Source organism: Protopterus annectens, chromosome 6.part0 (genome assembly GCF_019279795.1).
Source record: "Protopterus annectens isolate FY-2018-M chromosome 6.part0, PAN1.0, whole genome shotgun sequence".
Classification (NCBI taxonomy): Eukaryota; Metazoa; Chordata; order Ceratodontiformes; family Protopteridae; genus Protopterus; species Protopterus annectens.
The window spans coordinates 1132543422-1132562042 of record NC_056737.1 but is presented as its reverse complement, the minus strand read 5'-3'; the positions used below and the strand labels follow the sequence as shown (position 1 = coordinate 1132562042).

Genomic DNA, 18621 nt, shown 5'->3' with positions numbered 1-18621 from the left:
ATCTAGAGTTACCAGCCAACACTCCTTGCCCAGCATGGGAAGAAGTTGCTGTAGGGTCAGCATTTTGAATTTTGGGACAATGATGTATGTGTTTAAGATGGACAATAGGTCTCCAGTTTTTTCTTTTCTTGGTACTAGGAAGAGTCTGGAGTAGAATCCTTTGCCCTGTTCTGTTATTGGTACCCTTTCCACAGCTCTTATCTTTATTAATTCTGCTGTCTGGTGCAGGGCTTCTATTTTTGATCTGGGGCAGGTTTGGCATTCCTCTTTACTGGTAAAGTGTGGAAGTGGAACCGTAGCCTTGGTCTATGGTTTGCAAAATCCACTTGTCTTTTGTAATATAGTGCCAATATAAGGCTAACTTTCCGCCTAATGGTGCTGCTATTTGCTCCCTGGTAGGGGGAGCCAGAGCCAAGTCACTGTGATTGTCCTGTTGCAGTGCCAGTGGTTGGGCCTGTGCCTCGGTTATTGCCTTGCCACTGTCGCCCTCTGTAGGCACCTCCTCTGGATTGATTTCTGCCTGTTCCTGCCCCTTTGGGATCTTGTGGAGTCAGGAAAGGACCAATTTTGGCAGGCCAGTTCCTGCTAAACCTTGGGGCTGAACCTGTAGGAAATCTTTAACTGTTTGTACAGATTTTGCCTTCTCTTCCATTTTCTTCATTACCTGCTGGGCAGGTTCCCAAATAGACTGGCCTTATCCATAGGAGCATCCAATAGCTTAGCTTTAACATGATCCGCAAGACCTGTTCTTTCAACCATGCATGCCTTCTTATCACTGTGCCAGTCATGGCTGATCTAAATGAAGCCTCCAGTGCATCATAGCCACATTTTAAAGAATGGTTACTAACCTGTTGGATGTTATTCACCATTTCTAATACATATTTCTTATCTAAAGATTCATCAGAGGACAGCTTTTAATTAACTGATCAAGCATAAACTCTTGGTATTGGATCATGTGAAACTGACAGTTTAAAGCTCTAGCAGAGAGAGTAGCAGAGGTGTAGACTTTTTCCCCATCTCTAAGGACCTGGATTCAGAGGAATAGGGTTTTGCTGTGGTCGAGGCTACTGCCTTAGGCCCCTGGGATATAGTTTCGGGTCTGCAAGTGGGGCCGGTGGTGATGAGTGTCTGGCACCCTGTAAAATCTATCTGGTTTGGCAGGGGCTGGAGGAAGAATCAGGAGCAGTGCAGACATCATTATGCATCGTCCACAACAGATAGGACAGGAGGTATAGCTAAGGGCCTATGTTGTGGTAAGTGCAGAAAAGTCCTAAGCCTTTTTCTTGAATCTGAGAAATCTTGTCCCTGCCATTGGAATTGTTCTCTCATGGCATGTAAGGTTTCCCAAAGGAGAATTCCTCTGGTGGAGAGGCAGCTGGAATGGATTCTTCAGCATCTGAATCTTCATAATTGGAAAAAGGAGCCTCTGGCTGGTCTGTAATGTCTGAGTCATCCGCAGAATCATCAGAGGACACAGGCTCGGGCGGCTCTGCTCTAGGTCTCTTTTCTGGAGGCTGAGGGGCCCTGTCTGGGTGAGATTGGGATCCCCTAATTAAGGATATTAAATCTTCTGCCAAAGTAAGCATTTGAGAACTGGCACTGATTTAGCTGATTTGGCTGCTTTAGCCCTGGCAAAGGCCTTAATAGACATGGCTGCAGGAGGCCTAGCAGCACCACGTGCTGGGGTAGAGATATCCAAGGGATGGTGTCTGATAGATCAGTAGGAACCACAGTTGTAGGCAAAATTTCTGAGGCTGATTCAGATAAGGTAGCAGGAGCCTCAGTAGTAGTCATGGATTCGGCTGAAGATTGACCAGTTTTCTTTTTAACAATTTGGGTAGTCGGAGGATCCGGCGGCATAATGTAAAATCTGAGCCAAAAACTGTTCAGCACAGGCTGCTGGTCTGGGCCTAAGCAAGGCAAACAGTAAGAGTGGAAATCTTTATGAGGTATTTGTTTCCCACAAGTTAAACAGTTATTGACTTTTTCTGACATCAGGCAAGAAAGAGTCCCCAACGGGTACTTAGCTTTTAGAAGTCTTGTATTCGGTAGTAATCTCTGGATCTGACCGACCGCACACAGCTTCTGCGCAAGAAAGACTGAGGAAATGGCGCGGCTGATGCCTTTATACCAAGACCAGCAGAGAGGACGCCGGGTGAAGTGCGACATCAGCGACCCAGACTTTGGAATCCGCCGACCAAGGGCTGCCTGACGACAGGACATGACTGCAGATGCATCCATGAAGGACATCTGTACTATGTCCTTCAAGAATGCAACTGCAGTCATAACATGTGGGTAGAATACCATAGCTTAGCTGGGGGAGGAGGAATGCTCTAGGAAAAAGATGGAGTGGCAATCAAACCCTGCAGGACTGCCGAAGCAAAGCCTGCTCTGGATCTGGAGTATAGAGGGAGATTGTAGTGTTTGGAGAATGTATGCACGGAGCTCCATGTAGCAGCTTCTAGAATGTCCTTAATAGGCACCCCTCTTAAGAATGCTGTAGAGGTGGCTGTAGCTCTGATGGAATGTGGTCTGACATTGGCTGGAACAGTCTTTCCATGAAAGGAATAACAGAATCTGATGCAATGTCCAATCCATTTAGAAATAGTCTGTTTTGAAATTGCTTTTCCTTGGACTGCAGGGCGAAGCTACAAAAGTTGTTCAGACTTTCTACTGGCCTTGGTTCTGTCCAGGTAGTAACGAAGTTGTTTGTGAATGTCCAAGGTATGCAACAGTCTTTCCCCCTTGTTCTCAGGATTGGGGAAGAAAGCAGGCAGATGAATTGCTTGATTTAAAGAAACCCTAGATACCACCTTTGGCATGAAAGTAGGGTTGGTCCTTAATGAAACTCTGTCTCTGTGAAAAATAATAAAGGGTGGTATTGCCATTAGGGCCTGTAGCTCCGAAACCCTTCTTGTTGATGTAATTGCCAACAGGAAAGCTGTCTTCCAAGAGAGAAATTGCAAGTCAACTGAAGCTGCTGGCTCAAATGGAGGTAGAGTCAGTTTTTCTAGGACAAAATTGAGGTCCCAGGCTGGCACTGGGGCCTTTCTTGGTGGCTTAATGTTCTTGATGCCCTGAGGAATTGCCTTAGTAAAGGGTGAGAAAAACAGGAGGATCAGTGTTGTATCTAGCTGAAATAGCAGATGCATGTATCTTTATGGAAGAATATGAGAGGCCGTTCTTCAACATATCTGCCAAATATTCCAAGATGAGTGGGATGTTCAACAATGATGCATCATGTCCCTTGCTGGTATTCCAATTGCTGAATCTTTTCCACTTTGCTAAGTAAACCTTTCTGGTGGATGGTCTTGAGCCTCTGTTAGTATCCGCTGAACTTCCTTGGAGAGAGATAAGCTGAATTTATTTATGGGATCTCCCAGGCTGTTAGCTGCAGTGTCTGAAGATTTGGATGCAGTGTTTCGAAATTGTGTTGAGTCAAAAGTAGAGGCCACTGGGGAAGGGCCCACCTCCTGGTGTGACATATGCTCCGTAGTAGTGGGTACCAGTGTTGTCTTGGCCAGTCCGTAGCTATTATGATTCCCTTGGGTTTCTCTGCTTTGATCTTTAGTAATACTGAGGTCATCAGAGGCAGAGGTGGGAATGCATAGATTGCTAGGGAGTTCCATTTGAATGAGAGGGCATCTATTTTCCAAGCTTTTGGATGGTATGTCCTTGTGCAGAATTTTGGTAGAAGATGGTTGAGGTGAGATGCAAATAGGTCCACTTCTGGCTTGCCCCATGTCGAAGTGAGTTGTCTGAAGGCCTTCGGATGTAACCTCCACTCGTGTGGATCTGTGAAATTCCTGCTTAGGCTGTCCGCCAACACATTGTCTTTTCCTGGAACAAACCGGGATTGTAACTGGATGTTTAGGCTCAGTGATTTCTCCCAAAGCTGCACTGTCAGTCTGCAAAGGGGGTAAGAGTGGGTGCCCCCTTGCTTATGTACCACATCACAGTGGTGTTGTCTGTCCGTATCAGTAAATGGCCTTGCTGGAGTTGGTCTTGAAAGGCCTCGATGGCATGCATTACTGCCAGCATTTCCTTTTGGTTTATATGCAGATGTGTTTCCTTTGGAGACCATTGTCCTTGTATACACCTGCCTTCCATGTGCGCCCCCCATCCAAGGTCTGAGGCGTCTGTAGTCATGGTCTGTGTTATCTGTGTTTTTTTGAATGACATACCTGTGTTTGCCTGGCTCACCGAGGCCCACCATAGGAATTCCTTTTGTAGGCATGGGATGAGTGGTATGATTGTCTCCAAGTTGTTGCTGTGTTGAGACCAAATGCTTTTTAGGTACCATTGAAGCTTTCTCATGTGTAGTCTTGCTAATGGAACCAGGAGAATGCAGGATGCCATGTAACCCAGGGCCTGCAGGAATCTCCTTGCAGTCATCTGGGTGAGATTTGCTAAACCTTTGAAATAATGAGTTAACTTCTCTTGCTTGTCTTCTGTCAGGTAAGCCATCTGAGAGGCTGTGTCTAGTTTGGCTCCTAAGAAGATTATTTGCTGGGATGGCTGCAGTCTTGACTTTTGGAAGTTGACTGTGTATCCCAGAGCTTGAAGTAATCATATGACATAATCCAGGTTTTTTGTCAACATCAATTTGTCGTCCGCTTGTATGAGGCAGTCGTCCAGGTACGGGTAAATTTGTATCCCCTGGAGCCTGCAATGAGCAATTACTGAAGCCAGGCATTTTGTGAACACTCTGGGCGCAGTAGATAAGCCAAATGGCAATGCTGAGAATTGATAATGCTCTGGCCCTGCAAGAAATCTGAGGTATCTTCTGCAACTGTGTCTGATAGGGACATGCAGGTATGCCTCCTTGAGGTCTAGAGTAATCAGCCACAACCCCTTGCCCAGCATGGAAAGGAGTTGCTGTAAGGTCAGCATTTTGAACTTTGGTACTATGAGAAAGGTGTTTAATGCGGACAAGTCCAGTATTGGTCTCCATTGAGATTCTTTTCTTGGAACAAGGAACAGTCTTGAGTAAAATCCCTGGTCTTGTTCTTGTTGTGGAACTCTTTCTATTGCTTTCATCTGTGTCAGCAGAGTGATTTGCTTGATAGCCTCTGCCCTCTGATTTTGTGGTAGGTTTGGCATGCCTTGTTTTCTTGGTAAGGTATGAAAATGAAACCTGTACCCTCGGTCTATAATGTCCAAAATCCATTTGTCCTTTGTCAGTCTGTGCCAGTTTTCTGCAAACAGAGATAACTTCCCGCCCAAGGGAGCTTCTAGTTGTTCCCTGGTAGGCGGTAGTAGAGGAAAGTCATTGAGATTGTGGTTGTGTGGCAGGTGAAACCCTGGCCACTTCTTTGGCTTCCTGGCTGCCATTGTCGCCCCTGTAAGGGCCTCTGTATTGGCCTCTTCCTCGCCACGCCTGTTCTTACCCCTTTGAAACTTTTCTGGATTAGGAAAGGACCAGTTTTTTGAAGGCCAATTCCTACTGAATCTGGGGGGTTGAACCTGGAGGAAATCTTTCACTGTCTGAACTGATTTTGCTTTTTCTTCAATGGTCTTTAACACATCCTTAGCATTTGCACCAAAAAGCTTGTTCTTTTCCAAAGGTGCATCCAGAAGTTATGCTTTTACATGATCTGGTAGAGGTTGATCTTTTAACCAAGCATGTCTACGAATGACTGCCCCTGTCATAGCTGCCCTACATGAAGCTTCCAGTGCATCATATCCACACTGCAGGAAGTGATTGCTTACTTGCTGAGCGTTATTGAAGACGTTCAAGTTATAGCGTTATAAAAACACGACTCCATACACCTAATCTTCCTCTTCCTCCCTTACTGAGATCCTAACCTACACTTTTTTTTAATTGAGTCACTTCTTAACTATGCTACTTCTAGAAATATTTGTTTGTAACATATTATTTGTTTCCATCTGATTTTTTAGTCTATATATGTTAGTAATTTTTTTTTTTTTTTTTTTTTTTTTTTTTTTTTTGTTTTTTTTTTTTTCTTTTTTTCTTTTTTTTTTTTTTTTTATTTTAATTTGTTTATTTTATTAATTTTTAATTTTTTTTTTGTTATTAATTTTTTTGTTTACCTGTTCTGTTGCTTTTCTCCTAGGCCTCGACTGTAAGTCCATGTATGTCAAATGTAAATAAAAACAAAAGAAAAAAAAAATAAAATAAATAAAAATAAATATTGTACAGCTTCCTGCAAAGTCTTCCTGTCTAAAGGATCAGGAGTGGCTAATGTTTTTTGTAAATCTTCTAACAGATAATCCTGATATTGTAACATATGAAAAAGGCAATTTAAAGCTCTCATAGATAAGGTAGTGGATGTGTAAACCTTTTGCCCCATCTCTAATGACCTAGCTTCCTGTTGGAGGGCAAAGGATTTTTTGAGGTGGAGGCTGAAACTCCTTTAGGCCCCTGTGAAATAGTTTCTAAGTCAGCAGTATGGGCCCTGAATAAATGGGAATGAGTTTCTGGGACCCTGTAATACCTGTCTGGCTTGGCTGGAGCAGGAGGAAGAGAATCAGGGGTAGCACTAGAGTCAGAATACAAATCATCCAGAACATCAAGTACAGGAGGAATAGCTAAGGGCCTGTGCTGAGGCTTTAAGGAAAGTCCTAAATGCGTTTCCTAGAATCAGAATATTCCTGACCTTGCCACTTGAAATGTTCCCTCATGGTGTGCAGAACTTCCCCAAAAGAAATATCCTCAGGAGGGGAGGCCGAGGGGATGGAATCTTCTGCATCTGAGTCCTCATAGGTCTGAAAGAGCTCATCCTGGCTATCACAGTGGACAGAGCCCTCAGAATCTTCATCTGAAGGAGTAGGGTCAGAAGGTTCAACCCGGGGCCTTTTATCAGGAGGGGGCTGGGATCCTCTCTCAGGATGGGCCCGTGAACCTCTAATCATGGAAATTAAATCAGCAGCCATGGACATAATTTGTGTCTCTGGAGTCGGCTGAGGTAAGGATTTAGAAGTAATATGCTTTGTCTTGCTGGCTGCCTTAGCCCTAGTGTAGGCCTTAATAGACATGGCCATAGGGGCCTGGCAGCTCCACGTGCAGGAGTGACCTTGTCTACAGCAATGGTCTCGGGCATTTCCTCGGTTTTGGTATCCGGAGGAAAAACTATAACTGGCGTCGGAGTAATGTCTGGAATCGAGTCGCCGGTAATGCGGTGTCTTCGGTTCGAGCGGTGGAGAGACCGTCTCAGAGGGAACCGGAGCACTCGCGCTAGGTTTTGGCGTGAATCGGTAGACGCGGGCCGAGGATGTCGGTCCCGTTTTTCGCTTTTGGGAGTTTGCGATGTCGGAAGATCCGACGGCATGGTGTAAGCAAAATTATCGCCGAAAAAATCTTCAGCGAACTCCGCCCGGCGCCTGAGAGTGCGCTTGTTGAAGCGAGCACAGGCTACACAGGCCGAGACGTTGTGGTCTGGGCCCAGGCAAGGGAGACAGTAAGAGTGGAAATCCTTATGAGGTATTTGTTTACCACAAGAAAGACAATTGTTAACTTTTTCAGTAATTTCTGACATCGGCTGAGGCAAGAAAAGGTCCCCAACGGGGTACTTAGCTTTTTTGATGACTTTGGTATCATAGAATACAGGAGCTGACCGACTGGCACTTGCAAACTGCTTCTGCTTCGGGCACCGCGCAGCAAGAAAGAATGGAGAAAATGGCGTCGGCTGATGCTTATATACTCCAGCCGCTCTGACGTCGGAGAGAAATGCGACATCAGCCGACGTCGGACCCAGACTTTGGAATCCGGCCGACCGAGGGCTGCCTGAGGCAGGACAACCCACATGTTATGACTGCAGTTGCATTCTTGAAGGACATCAGGTCGGTCTCTGGGCTCCCCCATTTGTTTCTCAAAATATTGAATATCTTTGGTTCCAGTTTCCACTCGTGTGGGTTCATGAGATTTCTGCTTAGGTCATCTGCCAGTGTATTTACCTTTTCTGGCAGGAAATGAGCATATAGGTGCACTTGGTAGCTCAAGGCTGTGTTCCACAGAGCCATGGCTAGTCTGCAGAGAGGATATGAGAGAGGTCCCCCCTGCTTGTTTATGTACCACATAACAGTGGTGTTGTCCATCTTTACCAATAATTGTCCTGGAAGAATGTGGTCCTTGAAGGCTGTCAGAGCATTCTGTACAGCTAACATTTCTTTTTGATTGATATGCAGGTGCATTTGACTCGGGTTCTATTTGCCCTGAATGCACCACCCTGCCAAGTGAGCCCCCCATGCATAGTCTGATGCGTTTGTTGTTAGGGTTTGGGTGGCAAAGAGTAGAATGAATGGCAGTCTCCTGCTGTGGTGGCAGGCCTCTGCCCACCAAAGGAACTCTGTCTTTAGACAAGGGATGACAGGAATCATTGATTCTAGGGCCTGAGAATGTTGACACCATAGGCTTTTTAGATACCATTGGAGATTCCTCATATGCAGTCTTGCATATGGAATTAGTAGAATGCAGGATGCCATGAACCCCAACACTTGCAGTATTTTCCTTGCAGATAGCTGGGTCTTTGTGGCCAGTAGTTTGAAGTAGGCTGTCAAATGAACTTGTTTCTCTGGCATGAGGTAGGCCATCTGGGAGGTTGTATTCAAGCTTGCTCCCAGGAATATAATTTGTTGGCAGGGTACAAGATGTGATTTGTTTTCGTTTGTGGTGTACCCCAGAGAAGTTAGTAATTTCTTTACAAATGCCAGATGATTTAATAGTATGTCCAGGCTTTCTGTCTGAATTAGACAATCGTCCAGGTATGGTATATTTGAATATTTTTTTGCCTGCAAAATGCAATGACTGGAGCTAGGCACTCTGTGAATACCCTGGGCACAGTAGATAAGCCAAAGGGCAGTGCAGAGAACTGACAGTGCATGTAGTCTGCTCTGAAGCGTAGGTATCGTCTGCAAGACTCCTTTATTGGGATGTGCAGGTAGGCTTCCTTTAAATCCAGTGTTGCCAACCAGGCATTTTTGCCTAGCATGGGAAGCAGCTGATGAAGAGTTAGCATTCTGAATTTTGGGATTACCAAAAAAGTGTTTAGGATACACAGGTCCAGGATAGGACGCCAGGAATTGTCTTTTCTGGGAACCAGGAAAAGTCTTGAGTAAAAACCTTGCCCCCATTCCTCTTCTGGGACTGGCTGAATAGCCTTTATGCTTAGAAGAGAGAGAACCTGTTTTTGAGCCTCTGCCCACTCATTTGGGGGTAGGTCTGGCCAACCGTTTGGGGATGGTAAGGAGTGGAATCTGTATCCTTGGGAAACTATACTTAAAACCCATTTGTCTTGGGTAATGAGCTCCCAGTTTTTTGAATGAAGGGTGATCTTTCTCCCTAAAGGAGCAGTCAGTTGAGCAGGGCTTGGAAGATTTAAAGTTAAGTCATTGTGACAGTTTACCATAAGGGGGTGTCTTACTACTTCCAGCTTTGGACGTGGGAGCCCCCCACTGCTTAGGCCTGTGAGTACCTTGAAATTGAAGCCTGGGTGGTCTGCTGGTTCTGGGTTTGGACTGAGAAAGCCTGGAAGAGGCAAGAAAGTACCAATTCATAGAAGGCCAGTGCCTACTAAATCTGGGAGGCCGTACTTGCAGGAAATCATTAACAGTTTGCATAGATTTAATTTTTCCTCCATCTTTTTAAGTACTACTTCTGCTTGGTTGTCAAACAGGAGGTCTTGGTTTAAGGGAGCATTCAGTAATTTAGCTTTAACATGATCTGGCAAAGTTTGCTCCTTAAGCCAAGCATGCCTTCTAAGTACAGACCCAGTGAAAGCAGCCCTGCGAGATGCCTGTAATGAATCAAAACCACATTGCAAAGTATGTTTTCCAACTTGTTCAGCAGAATGCATTAAATCCTGCAATTCCTTATTTTCAGCACAGTCAGGAATCAACATAATTTTCTGTTTAAGCAATCCAATAATATGCTGCTGATACTTTAATACATGAAACTGGCAGTTTAAGGCCCTAATGGCCAAAGTTGCAGAAGTGTAAACTTTCCTACCCCATCTGTCCAGGGCCCTGGAATCTCTATCAGAAGAGGGTAGGGTTTTTGGCAGTAGTAGCCTTAATGCCTTTGGCTCCCTTAAAATGGTCTCAGGATCCGCAGTAGGATTCTTAAAGAAGACATTGTGAGAGTCAGGTACTCTATAATACCTGTCAGGTTTTCTGGGAGCCAGAGGTAAAGTGTCAGGGGCCAGGCTAGATTCCAAGAAGACATAATCTACAATGTCCAGTACAGGAGGGATAGCTAAAGGACTGTGTTGAGGTAGGAGTAAGAATTCCCTAAGCCTCTTTTTGGAGTCAGAGTAATCCTGGCTTTCCCAGCGGAAATGCTCCCTAAGGGTATGCAAAGTTTCACCAAAAGAGAAATCCTCTGGAGGGGAAGCAGAGGGAATGGAGTCCTCTGCATCAGAATCCTCTAAGGTAGATAAGGGCAACTCTTGTTCATCAGAAAAACAGAAATTTCAGAATCCTGATCAGAAGAATCAGAAGGAAAATCAGTTCTAGGTCTCTTAGAGGGAGAAGGGTGGCTTCCCCTGATTAAAGTAATAAGGTCTTCAGCCATTCTTATCAATTGTTTTTTAGGCATGGGGGCCTGACCATGCGGTCTGGGCGTCTGTTTTCTAGTCGTGGATCGAGATTTAGGAATTGAAGAAGATGGAGTTGGTTTAATATGCAAGTCAGTAGGCCTGAATATACCCTCAGAAGCCGGTGCCCGCACAGCGGCTTCGGACTCATCCAAGGTAGAGATATCCGCAGGTTCCACAGTCAAAGAAGCATCTCGCGGCATACCGGACTCCGAATGGGTCTCAGTAGAGGCCTGCGAATCTGAAGTAGCGGGTATCAGGGGGCTACGAAAGTACCTCACTGAGTACCGGCAAACTGGTGACTAGCTTAACAAAAGCGTCGTCAGCAGCTTTGGACCTATGCGGTCTGTCTCTCTTTATCTTTGCGTTATTTTGGAATATCGGTAGTCGGGTGACTTACCAAAGTCATTTCTGGACAACTGGAACGTGTACCAAAATATTTAGATGCAAAAACGAACAGACGACGAATAGTTCGAGGTTTGAATAAGGCACAAAACCGACAGTGAGGGATGTCGTGGTCTGGGCCTAAACAAAAAATGCAGTACGAATGACAATCTTTATGAGGTACTTGCTTTCCACAAGAAATACAACTGTTAACTTTTATTGACATCGGTTTAGAGCAAGAAAATGTTTCCCCAATGGGGTACTTTGCTTTGTTGAAGACTTCGGATCTGAAACTTGAAAACGAAATTTCAGGAGTCGGCCGACCGGCACTTGCGAACTGCTTCTGCTTCAGGCACCGCACGGCAAGAAAGATTGATGTAATGGCATCGGCTGCATGCTTTATACCCCTGACTATCTGACATCATGGAAGATGAGACAGCAATCAATGCAGGACCCAAGACTTTGATAATCAGGCCGATTGAGGGCTACCTGCAAGCAGATAACCCAAATGTAATGACTGCAACACTGAAACATAAAGAAGATGTAGTAATGCTTGGTGAAGGTGTGTACAGAACTACAGGTTGTAGCTTCCAGGATGTCCCTGGTAGGGACTCCTCTAAGAAATGCTGTAGAGGTTGAGGTAGCCCTAGTGGAATGAGTTCTGATCGCCTGTGGGGTAGGTTTTCCATGGTGTTTGTAGCAGAAATGGACGCAATGTGCTATCCATTTGGAATTGGTTTGCTTTGAAATGGCCTTACCCTCTGCCCCTGTAGCAAAGCTGACTAGCCGCTGGTCAGATTTTCTGAAAGGCTTAGTCCTGTCAGGGTAGAACCTGAGTTGTCTGTGTACGTCCAAAGACAGGATCCTTTCCTTTATTCTGAGGATTAGGGGAAAAGGTTGGTAAATGGATGGATTGGTTTAGAGCCACACTGGATACCACCTTGGGCATAAAAGATGGGTTACTCCTGAGGGAAACCCTCTCAACATGGAAAATAATGAAGGGTTCCACAGCCATTAGTGCCTGTAACTCAGACACTCTTCTTGCTGAAGTGATAGCTAGAAGTAAGGCTGTTTTCTAAGAGAGGAATTTTAACTGTGCTGTAGCAATAGGCTCAAAAGGGGAAGTGTGAGCTTCTCTAGTACAAAGTTAAGGTCCCAGGCAGGGGTGGGAGCTCTCCTTGGGTTCTTAACTTGTTAGCTCCTCTCAGGAACTGTTTGACCAGAGGGTGAGAAAAGAGAGGTGGCTCAGTATTATAATGAGCTGAGATGGCCGAGGCATGAATCTTAATAGAAGAGTAGGCCTTTGTGGAGCAGCTGTGCTAGGATTTGAGGTAAGGTGGGCATGGCTGTATCCTTTCCTTGAGACTGGCTCCAAGAACAGTATCTTTTCCATTTTTCTGAATAGGATTTCCTAGTACTAGTCCTTCTGGTCTCAAGGATGATGTCCAGCACCTGTTTTCTGAGGGTTGCTGGTGGTTTATTCAGGGAATAAGCCAGGCTGCAAGGTTCAGGGTTTGCAGCTGAGGATGCAAAATCTGTCCCTCCTGTTGGGACAGCAGGGAGGAGGGTCTGATGTAGGTGCCAGGGTGGCACTGCTGCCAGACTGCGTAAGAGTGGGTACCAGTGCTGGCGGGGCCAGTCCGGTGCAATATGGATTGTCCTTCGTTTGTCCTGTTTGATCATGAGTAGTACTTCTGAGAGGAGGGGCAAAGGGGAAAATGCATAAATTGAGAGGTTTTCCCATGTAAAGGATAGGGCATCCACTTTCCATGCTTGGCTGTGGGGATTTCTGGTGAAAAATTTGCTCAACTGATGGTTTTGGGGGGAGGCAAAGAGGTCCACCACCTGTGGGTTAGAAGTTAAAATGAGTTGGGTTCCAGTTTCCACTCGTGTGGGTCCAGTAGATTTCTGCTTAAGTCGTCTGCTAGCAAATTTTGTTTGCCTGGCAGAAATTGAGCTTGCAGGTGCACTTGGTTGCTCAAGGCTGTGTTCCACAGGGCCATGGCTAACCTGCAGAGTGGGTAAGAATGAGTCCCCCCTCCCCCCTGCTTGTTTATGTACCACATAACTGTGCTGTTGTCTGTCTTTATCAAGAGTTGTCCTGGAAGGATAAGGTATTTGAAGGCTGTCAGGGCATTTTGTACAGTAACATTTTTTTCTAATTGATATGAAGGTGAATTTGTCCTGGGCTCCATTTGCCTTGAATGCATTTGCCAGCCATATGAGCACCCCATGCATAGTCTGATGCGTTTGTTGTCAGGGTTTGGACGGCGAGGAGTTGAGTGAAAGGGAGTCTCTTGTTGTGGTTGCAAGCCTCAGTCCACCAAAGGAACTCTGCCCCTAGACAAGGAATGATAGGAATAATTGTTTCCAGGTCCTGAGAATGTTGGCACCAGAGACTTTTTAAGTACCACTGAAGTTTCCTCATATGCAGTCTTGCATATGGAATTAGTAGAATGCATGAGGCCATGAACCCTAGGGCTTGCAGTATTTTTCTTGCAGATAGTTGGGTTCTGGTGGCCATTAGTTTGAAGTAGTTTGTCAAATAAACCTGCTTTTCTGGAGTAAGGAATGTCATCTGGGAAGTTGTGCTCAAGCTTGCTCCCAGGAATACAATCTTTTGGCTGGGCACCAGAAGTGATTTCTTTTCGTTGATGGTGTACCCTAGAGAAGTTAGAAGTCTCTTTACAAATGCCAGGTGCTGAAGTAGCAACTCCTGACTGTCCACCTGAATCAGGCAATCGTCCAAGTACAGATACATTTTATTTTTTCTCTTCCTGCAGTATGCAATGGCTGGAGCCAGGCACTTTGTGAATACCCTGGGCACAGAAAATAAGCCAAACGGAAGTGCAGAGAACTGATAGTGCATAGAGCCTGCCCTGAAACATAGATATTTCCTGCAAGATTCCATTATGGGGATGTGCAGATAAGCTTCTTTAAGGTCTAGGGTGACTAGTCAGGAGTCCTTGGCTAGCATAGGAAGCAGCTGTTGTAGTGTATGCATTCTGAATTTTGGGACCAGCAGGAAGGTGTTGAGAATGGACAGGTCCAGGACAGGGCGCCAAGACCCCTCTTTTCTGGGCACCAGGAGCAGTCTGGAGTAGAAACCCTGTCCTCTTTGCTCTATTGGAACAGGCTGAATAGCCCTGATACTGAGAAGGGAAAGTACTTGCTTTTGAGCCTCTGCCCACTGGTTTGGAGGAAGGTCTGGTAACCCACTTGGGGTTGGCAGTGAGTGGAAGTAGAATCTGTATCCCTGGGATACAATGTTTAGGACCCATCGGTCCTGGGTAATAAACACCCAGTTTTTTGTATGCAGGGCGAGTTTTCCTCCTAGTGGTGCAAGTACTTGGGCATGGCTGGGAAGGGTGATAGACAAGTCATTGTGAATTTTTTCCATAAGGGGGTGGCTTACCACTCCCTGTTTTTGAGGTGGGAGCACTCCATTATTTAGATCTCTGTGTACCCTGAGACTGTAGCCTTGGTGGTCTGTTGCCCCTCAGTTTGGGCTGAAAAGACCTGGTAGGGACTGGAAAGAACCATTATTTTGAAGGCCAATGCCTACTGAATCTAGGTGGCTGTACCTGTAAGAAATCTTTAACAGTTTGCATAGATTTAGCTTTTTCCTCCATCTTTTTAAGAACCTCTTCGGCTTTTGTGCCAAACAAACGTTCCTGGTTTAATGGAGCATCTAGTAATTTTGCTTTAACGTGGTCTGGCAAGATTTGTTCCTTCAGCCAGGCATGCCTTCTCAGTACAAAGCCAGTGACAGCAGCCCTGGCTGCAAGATGCTTCTAAGGCATCAAAACCACACTGCAAAGTATGTTTACTGACTTGGTTTGCAGAATGCATTAACTCTTGTAAAACTTTATTTTCTGTACAATCTGGAAGCAACAACATTTTTTGTTTAATTATTTCCATAATATGCTGCTTCTACTTCAACATGTGAAACTGGCAATTTAAAGCCCTGATGGCAAGAGCTGCAGAGGTATATACCTTCTTGCCCCATCTGTCTAAAGCCCTCGAATCCCTGTCCGAAGGGGTAGGATTTTTGGCTATAGTAGCCTTAATACCTTTAGGTCCCTGGGAAATGGTCTCTGGATCTGCAGTGGGATTCTTAAAGAAAAATTTGTGAGAGTCAGGTACCCAATAGTACCTGTCAGGCTATCTAGGAGCTGGTAATAAAGTATCAAGAGTAAGACTGGATTCCATGAAAACCTCATCTACAATATCCAGGACAGGGGGTATAGCTAGAGGCATGTGCTGAGGCAAGTCTAAAAATTCTCCGAGTCTCTTTTTGGAATGTGTGTAGTCCTGACATTCCCAACAGAAATGCTCTATTAAGGTATGCAAGATTTCACCAAAAGAAAAGTCCTCTGGAGGGGAGGCAGAGGGAATGGAATCCACTGCATCTGAATCCTCATAAGTAGATAAGGGTATGTCCTGGTAATCAGGAGGTTCAAAGTCATGGGATTCATGGTCTGTTGAATCAGAAGGGAAATCAATTCTTTATATTTTAGAGGGGGAAGGCTGGCTTCCCTTAATTAGAGTTATAAGGTCTTCAGCCATTTTAAGCATTTGTTTCTGTGGCATGGGAGCTTAAGCATGCACTTTGGTTATCTGTTTTCTAGGTGTAGTGCTAACTCTGGGCCTGAGAAACTAGGTAGTTTTAGTCTGAAACGAAGTGGTCGGTTTAATACGAACATCGGAAGGTCAGAATACACCCTCAGAAGCCTGTGCCTGCACAGCGGCTCCGGACCCATCCAAGATAAAGATATCCGCAGGTTCCATAATCGAAGAAGCATCCTGAGGCATACTGGACTCCAAATGGGTTTCAGCAGAGGCCTGCGAATCTGTAGAAGTGGGTATCAGGGGCTGCAAAGGCGCCTCACTGAGTACTGGTGGACTGGCGACTAGCTTAATGGAACCGTCGGCGGCAGTTTTGGACCTATGCGGTCTGTCTCTATCTTTATCGTTACATTTTTTCGGAAGATCGGTAATCGGATGGATTACCAAAGCCATTTTGGAATATGGAGAACGACAGCAAAAGAAATTAGCAACAAAGATAGCCTGATGACGAATAGTTAGGCTGTTATACAAGGCACAAAACCGACAGACAGGGTGTCATGGTCTAAGCCTAAACAGGTGACGCAGTAAGAATGAAAATCTCTGTGAGGTATTTGCTTTCCACAGGCAAGACAATTGTTAACTTTTTCTGACATCGGTTAGAGCAAGAAAAAAGAATCCACAATGGGGTACTTAGCTTTAGAAGACTTCAGGTTTGTAAACAGAAAAACGAAAATTTCAGGTAGTGGCCGACCGGCACTTGCGAACTGCTTCTGCTTCGGGCTGCCGTGCAGCAAGAAAAGCTGATGTAATGGCATCGGCTGCATGTTTTATACTCCTGACGACCTGATGTCATGGAAGAAGCAACAGCATCCGAAGCAGAAATCCCAAGACTGTGGTATTCGGGCCGACTGATGGCTACCTGCAGGAAGATAACCCAAATGTGATGACTGCAACAGTGAAACACGAAGAACATCGACAATGAAATGAGATTTACAAATATGTGGAATGCAGTAGCAAAACATTAGTTATGGAACTTGTATAATTACCTACCATCCTTATTTTTAATGCAAGCTTGACTGATGTAGTCCAAGTGCTTCTGAATCTGTTTTTGCAGAGACTTTTCCCTTATTCCCCTGAGGTGAAGTACTTTAAGTAAAAGTTTCAGTTCTTCTGGTTCTTTGATCCTCCACCAGCCATAAAGCATTTCTAAAAGAGTAAATAAGGTTATAATAGTAAACAGAATAAAAAATAAGCACTCAGTTTCTAGCTCTTTAAGTGAAGTCCTGATTCCCATTTAAATTCTGCTTTGATTTCTTCTTAGTTCATCAGTATATAAAAATGTATGTATACATATACTCATGCAATTAAAAACCTTTGGAAAAGGTATACCAAAAGAAAACAAGACAGCAATAATCTCCGAAAATTGAAACTTTCAGAACAATGCATTACAGCCAGGAAGAAGATGAAAAAATCTGTACTTCTATCTGCAATACTAGGAACAAACTTGGTGAGTGGGTATCATCTATGGGAATATAGTTTTGATGTCAGAAAGCTAGCTACTGTGATTAGCATATCATGCAGTACACCTCAGTTAAATATATGAAAATTACATCACATCCACTGACTCTGTGCGTTGCTTCTTAAAACTCTTTATATTGCATGGTTGGGAGGGTGGCCTAATGGTTAAAGTGTTTGCCTTACAAACACAAGGTGCAGGGTTCGAGACTCACAAGGGATAATTGGCTAGGCTTAAAATGGCTCGCAAGGGCAGTTAGCTTAGTACTAATCTATGAACCTATGGATTCATAAACAAGGAAACTATGTACCAAAAATTAAGAAATACATCTGCAGAACTGAATAACTTAAAATTTACATTCAAATATTTACATGCAATACTTAAGTATAATTCCCACTGAGACATGGCTCAATTGCACCCTGGTGGAGTTCTTGTGCTAGAAAGAAATATGTCTGAAAACGTTAAGCCTAGTATTCTCAAGTTTTGTTATTTGTTTATTAGCATTTGTTTACTGGCAATGCCCGATTGGGCCATGAAAATCTCCCTTTCAGAGGAGGCCAGGGGAGAAAAGCTCCACAGTTAAATCTTACAATATGAATTACTACCCACTGCAAATGAATTATGTGAAAAGTACAGTTGTGTACACTTATCATAAATGTAGATGTTCGAGTGTATTCATTGTTGCAGTCATAACATTTGGGTTATCTGCCTGCAGGTAGCCCTCAGCCAGCCTGAATACCAGAGTCTTGGATTCCTGTGTCGGATGCTGTCTCTTCTTCCATGACGTGATCGTCAGGGGTATAAAACATGCAGATGACACCATTACATCAGTTTTTCTTGCCCTAGATGTCAGGTGCCCCCACAAAGGGAAGCAATTATATGTTATGCTACACCTCCATCAAAAAGCAAATACACCAGAAAGCTTAAAACAAGAAGCAAAGGTAGAGCAAAAGAAGTCAGGGGGCTGGAAGGGGGTAACCAGGACTGCAACAGTGAATACAATCGAACATCTACATTTATGTTAAGTATACACAACTGTACTATGTTCTTTGTGTTTCACTGTTGCAGTCATCACATTTGGTTTGATTCCCAAAGCTAAGGAAGGGAGGAGGTAGTTAGAGAGCATTAGGGCCAGCTATTCAGCCCTGCAAAACTACAGTGGCAAAACCAGCTCTGGATTTAGAAAAAATAGGCATGTGGTAATGCTTGGTGAAGGTATGTACAGAGCTCCAGGTAGCAGCTTCTAGGATGTCCCTGGTAGGGACCCCTCTGAGAAAGGCTGTAGAGGTAGATGCAGCCCTGGTGGAATGTGATCTTATCCCCTCTGGGGTAGGTTTTCCATGGTGCTTATAGAAATGAATGCACTCGGCTATCCATTTAGAAATGGTTTGCTTTGAAATGGCCTTCCCCTCTGCCCCTGCAGCAAAGCCATCTAGCAGCTGTTCAGATTTTCTGAGAGGCTTAGTCCTGTCCAAATAAAATCTAAGTTGTCTGCACACGTCTAGAGTGCAAACTTTGTTCTCCTTTGTTTTGTGGATTCAGGAAAAAGGTAGGCAAATGAATGGACTGATTTAGGGCCACACTAGACACCACCTTGGG

General features: G+C 44.6%; 1 protein-coding gene across 1 annotated transcript in view; it reads right to left on the bottom strand.

Annotated features, from left to right (window-relative positions):
- Positions 1–18621, bottom strand: part of BAZ2B (bromodomain adjacent to zinc finger domain 2B) — a 3835724-nt gene that overhangs the window by 669766 nt on the left and 3147337 nt on the right. Inside the window, exon 32 of the mRNA XM_044074749.1 lies at positions 16557–16712. Within this exon, the coding sequence (XP_043930684.1) occupies positions 16557–16712 (156 nt within the window). The remainder of the gene's footprint in view (positions 1–16556; positions 16713–18621) is intronic.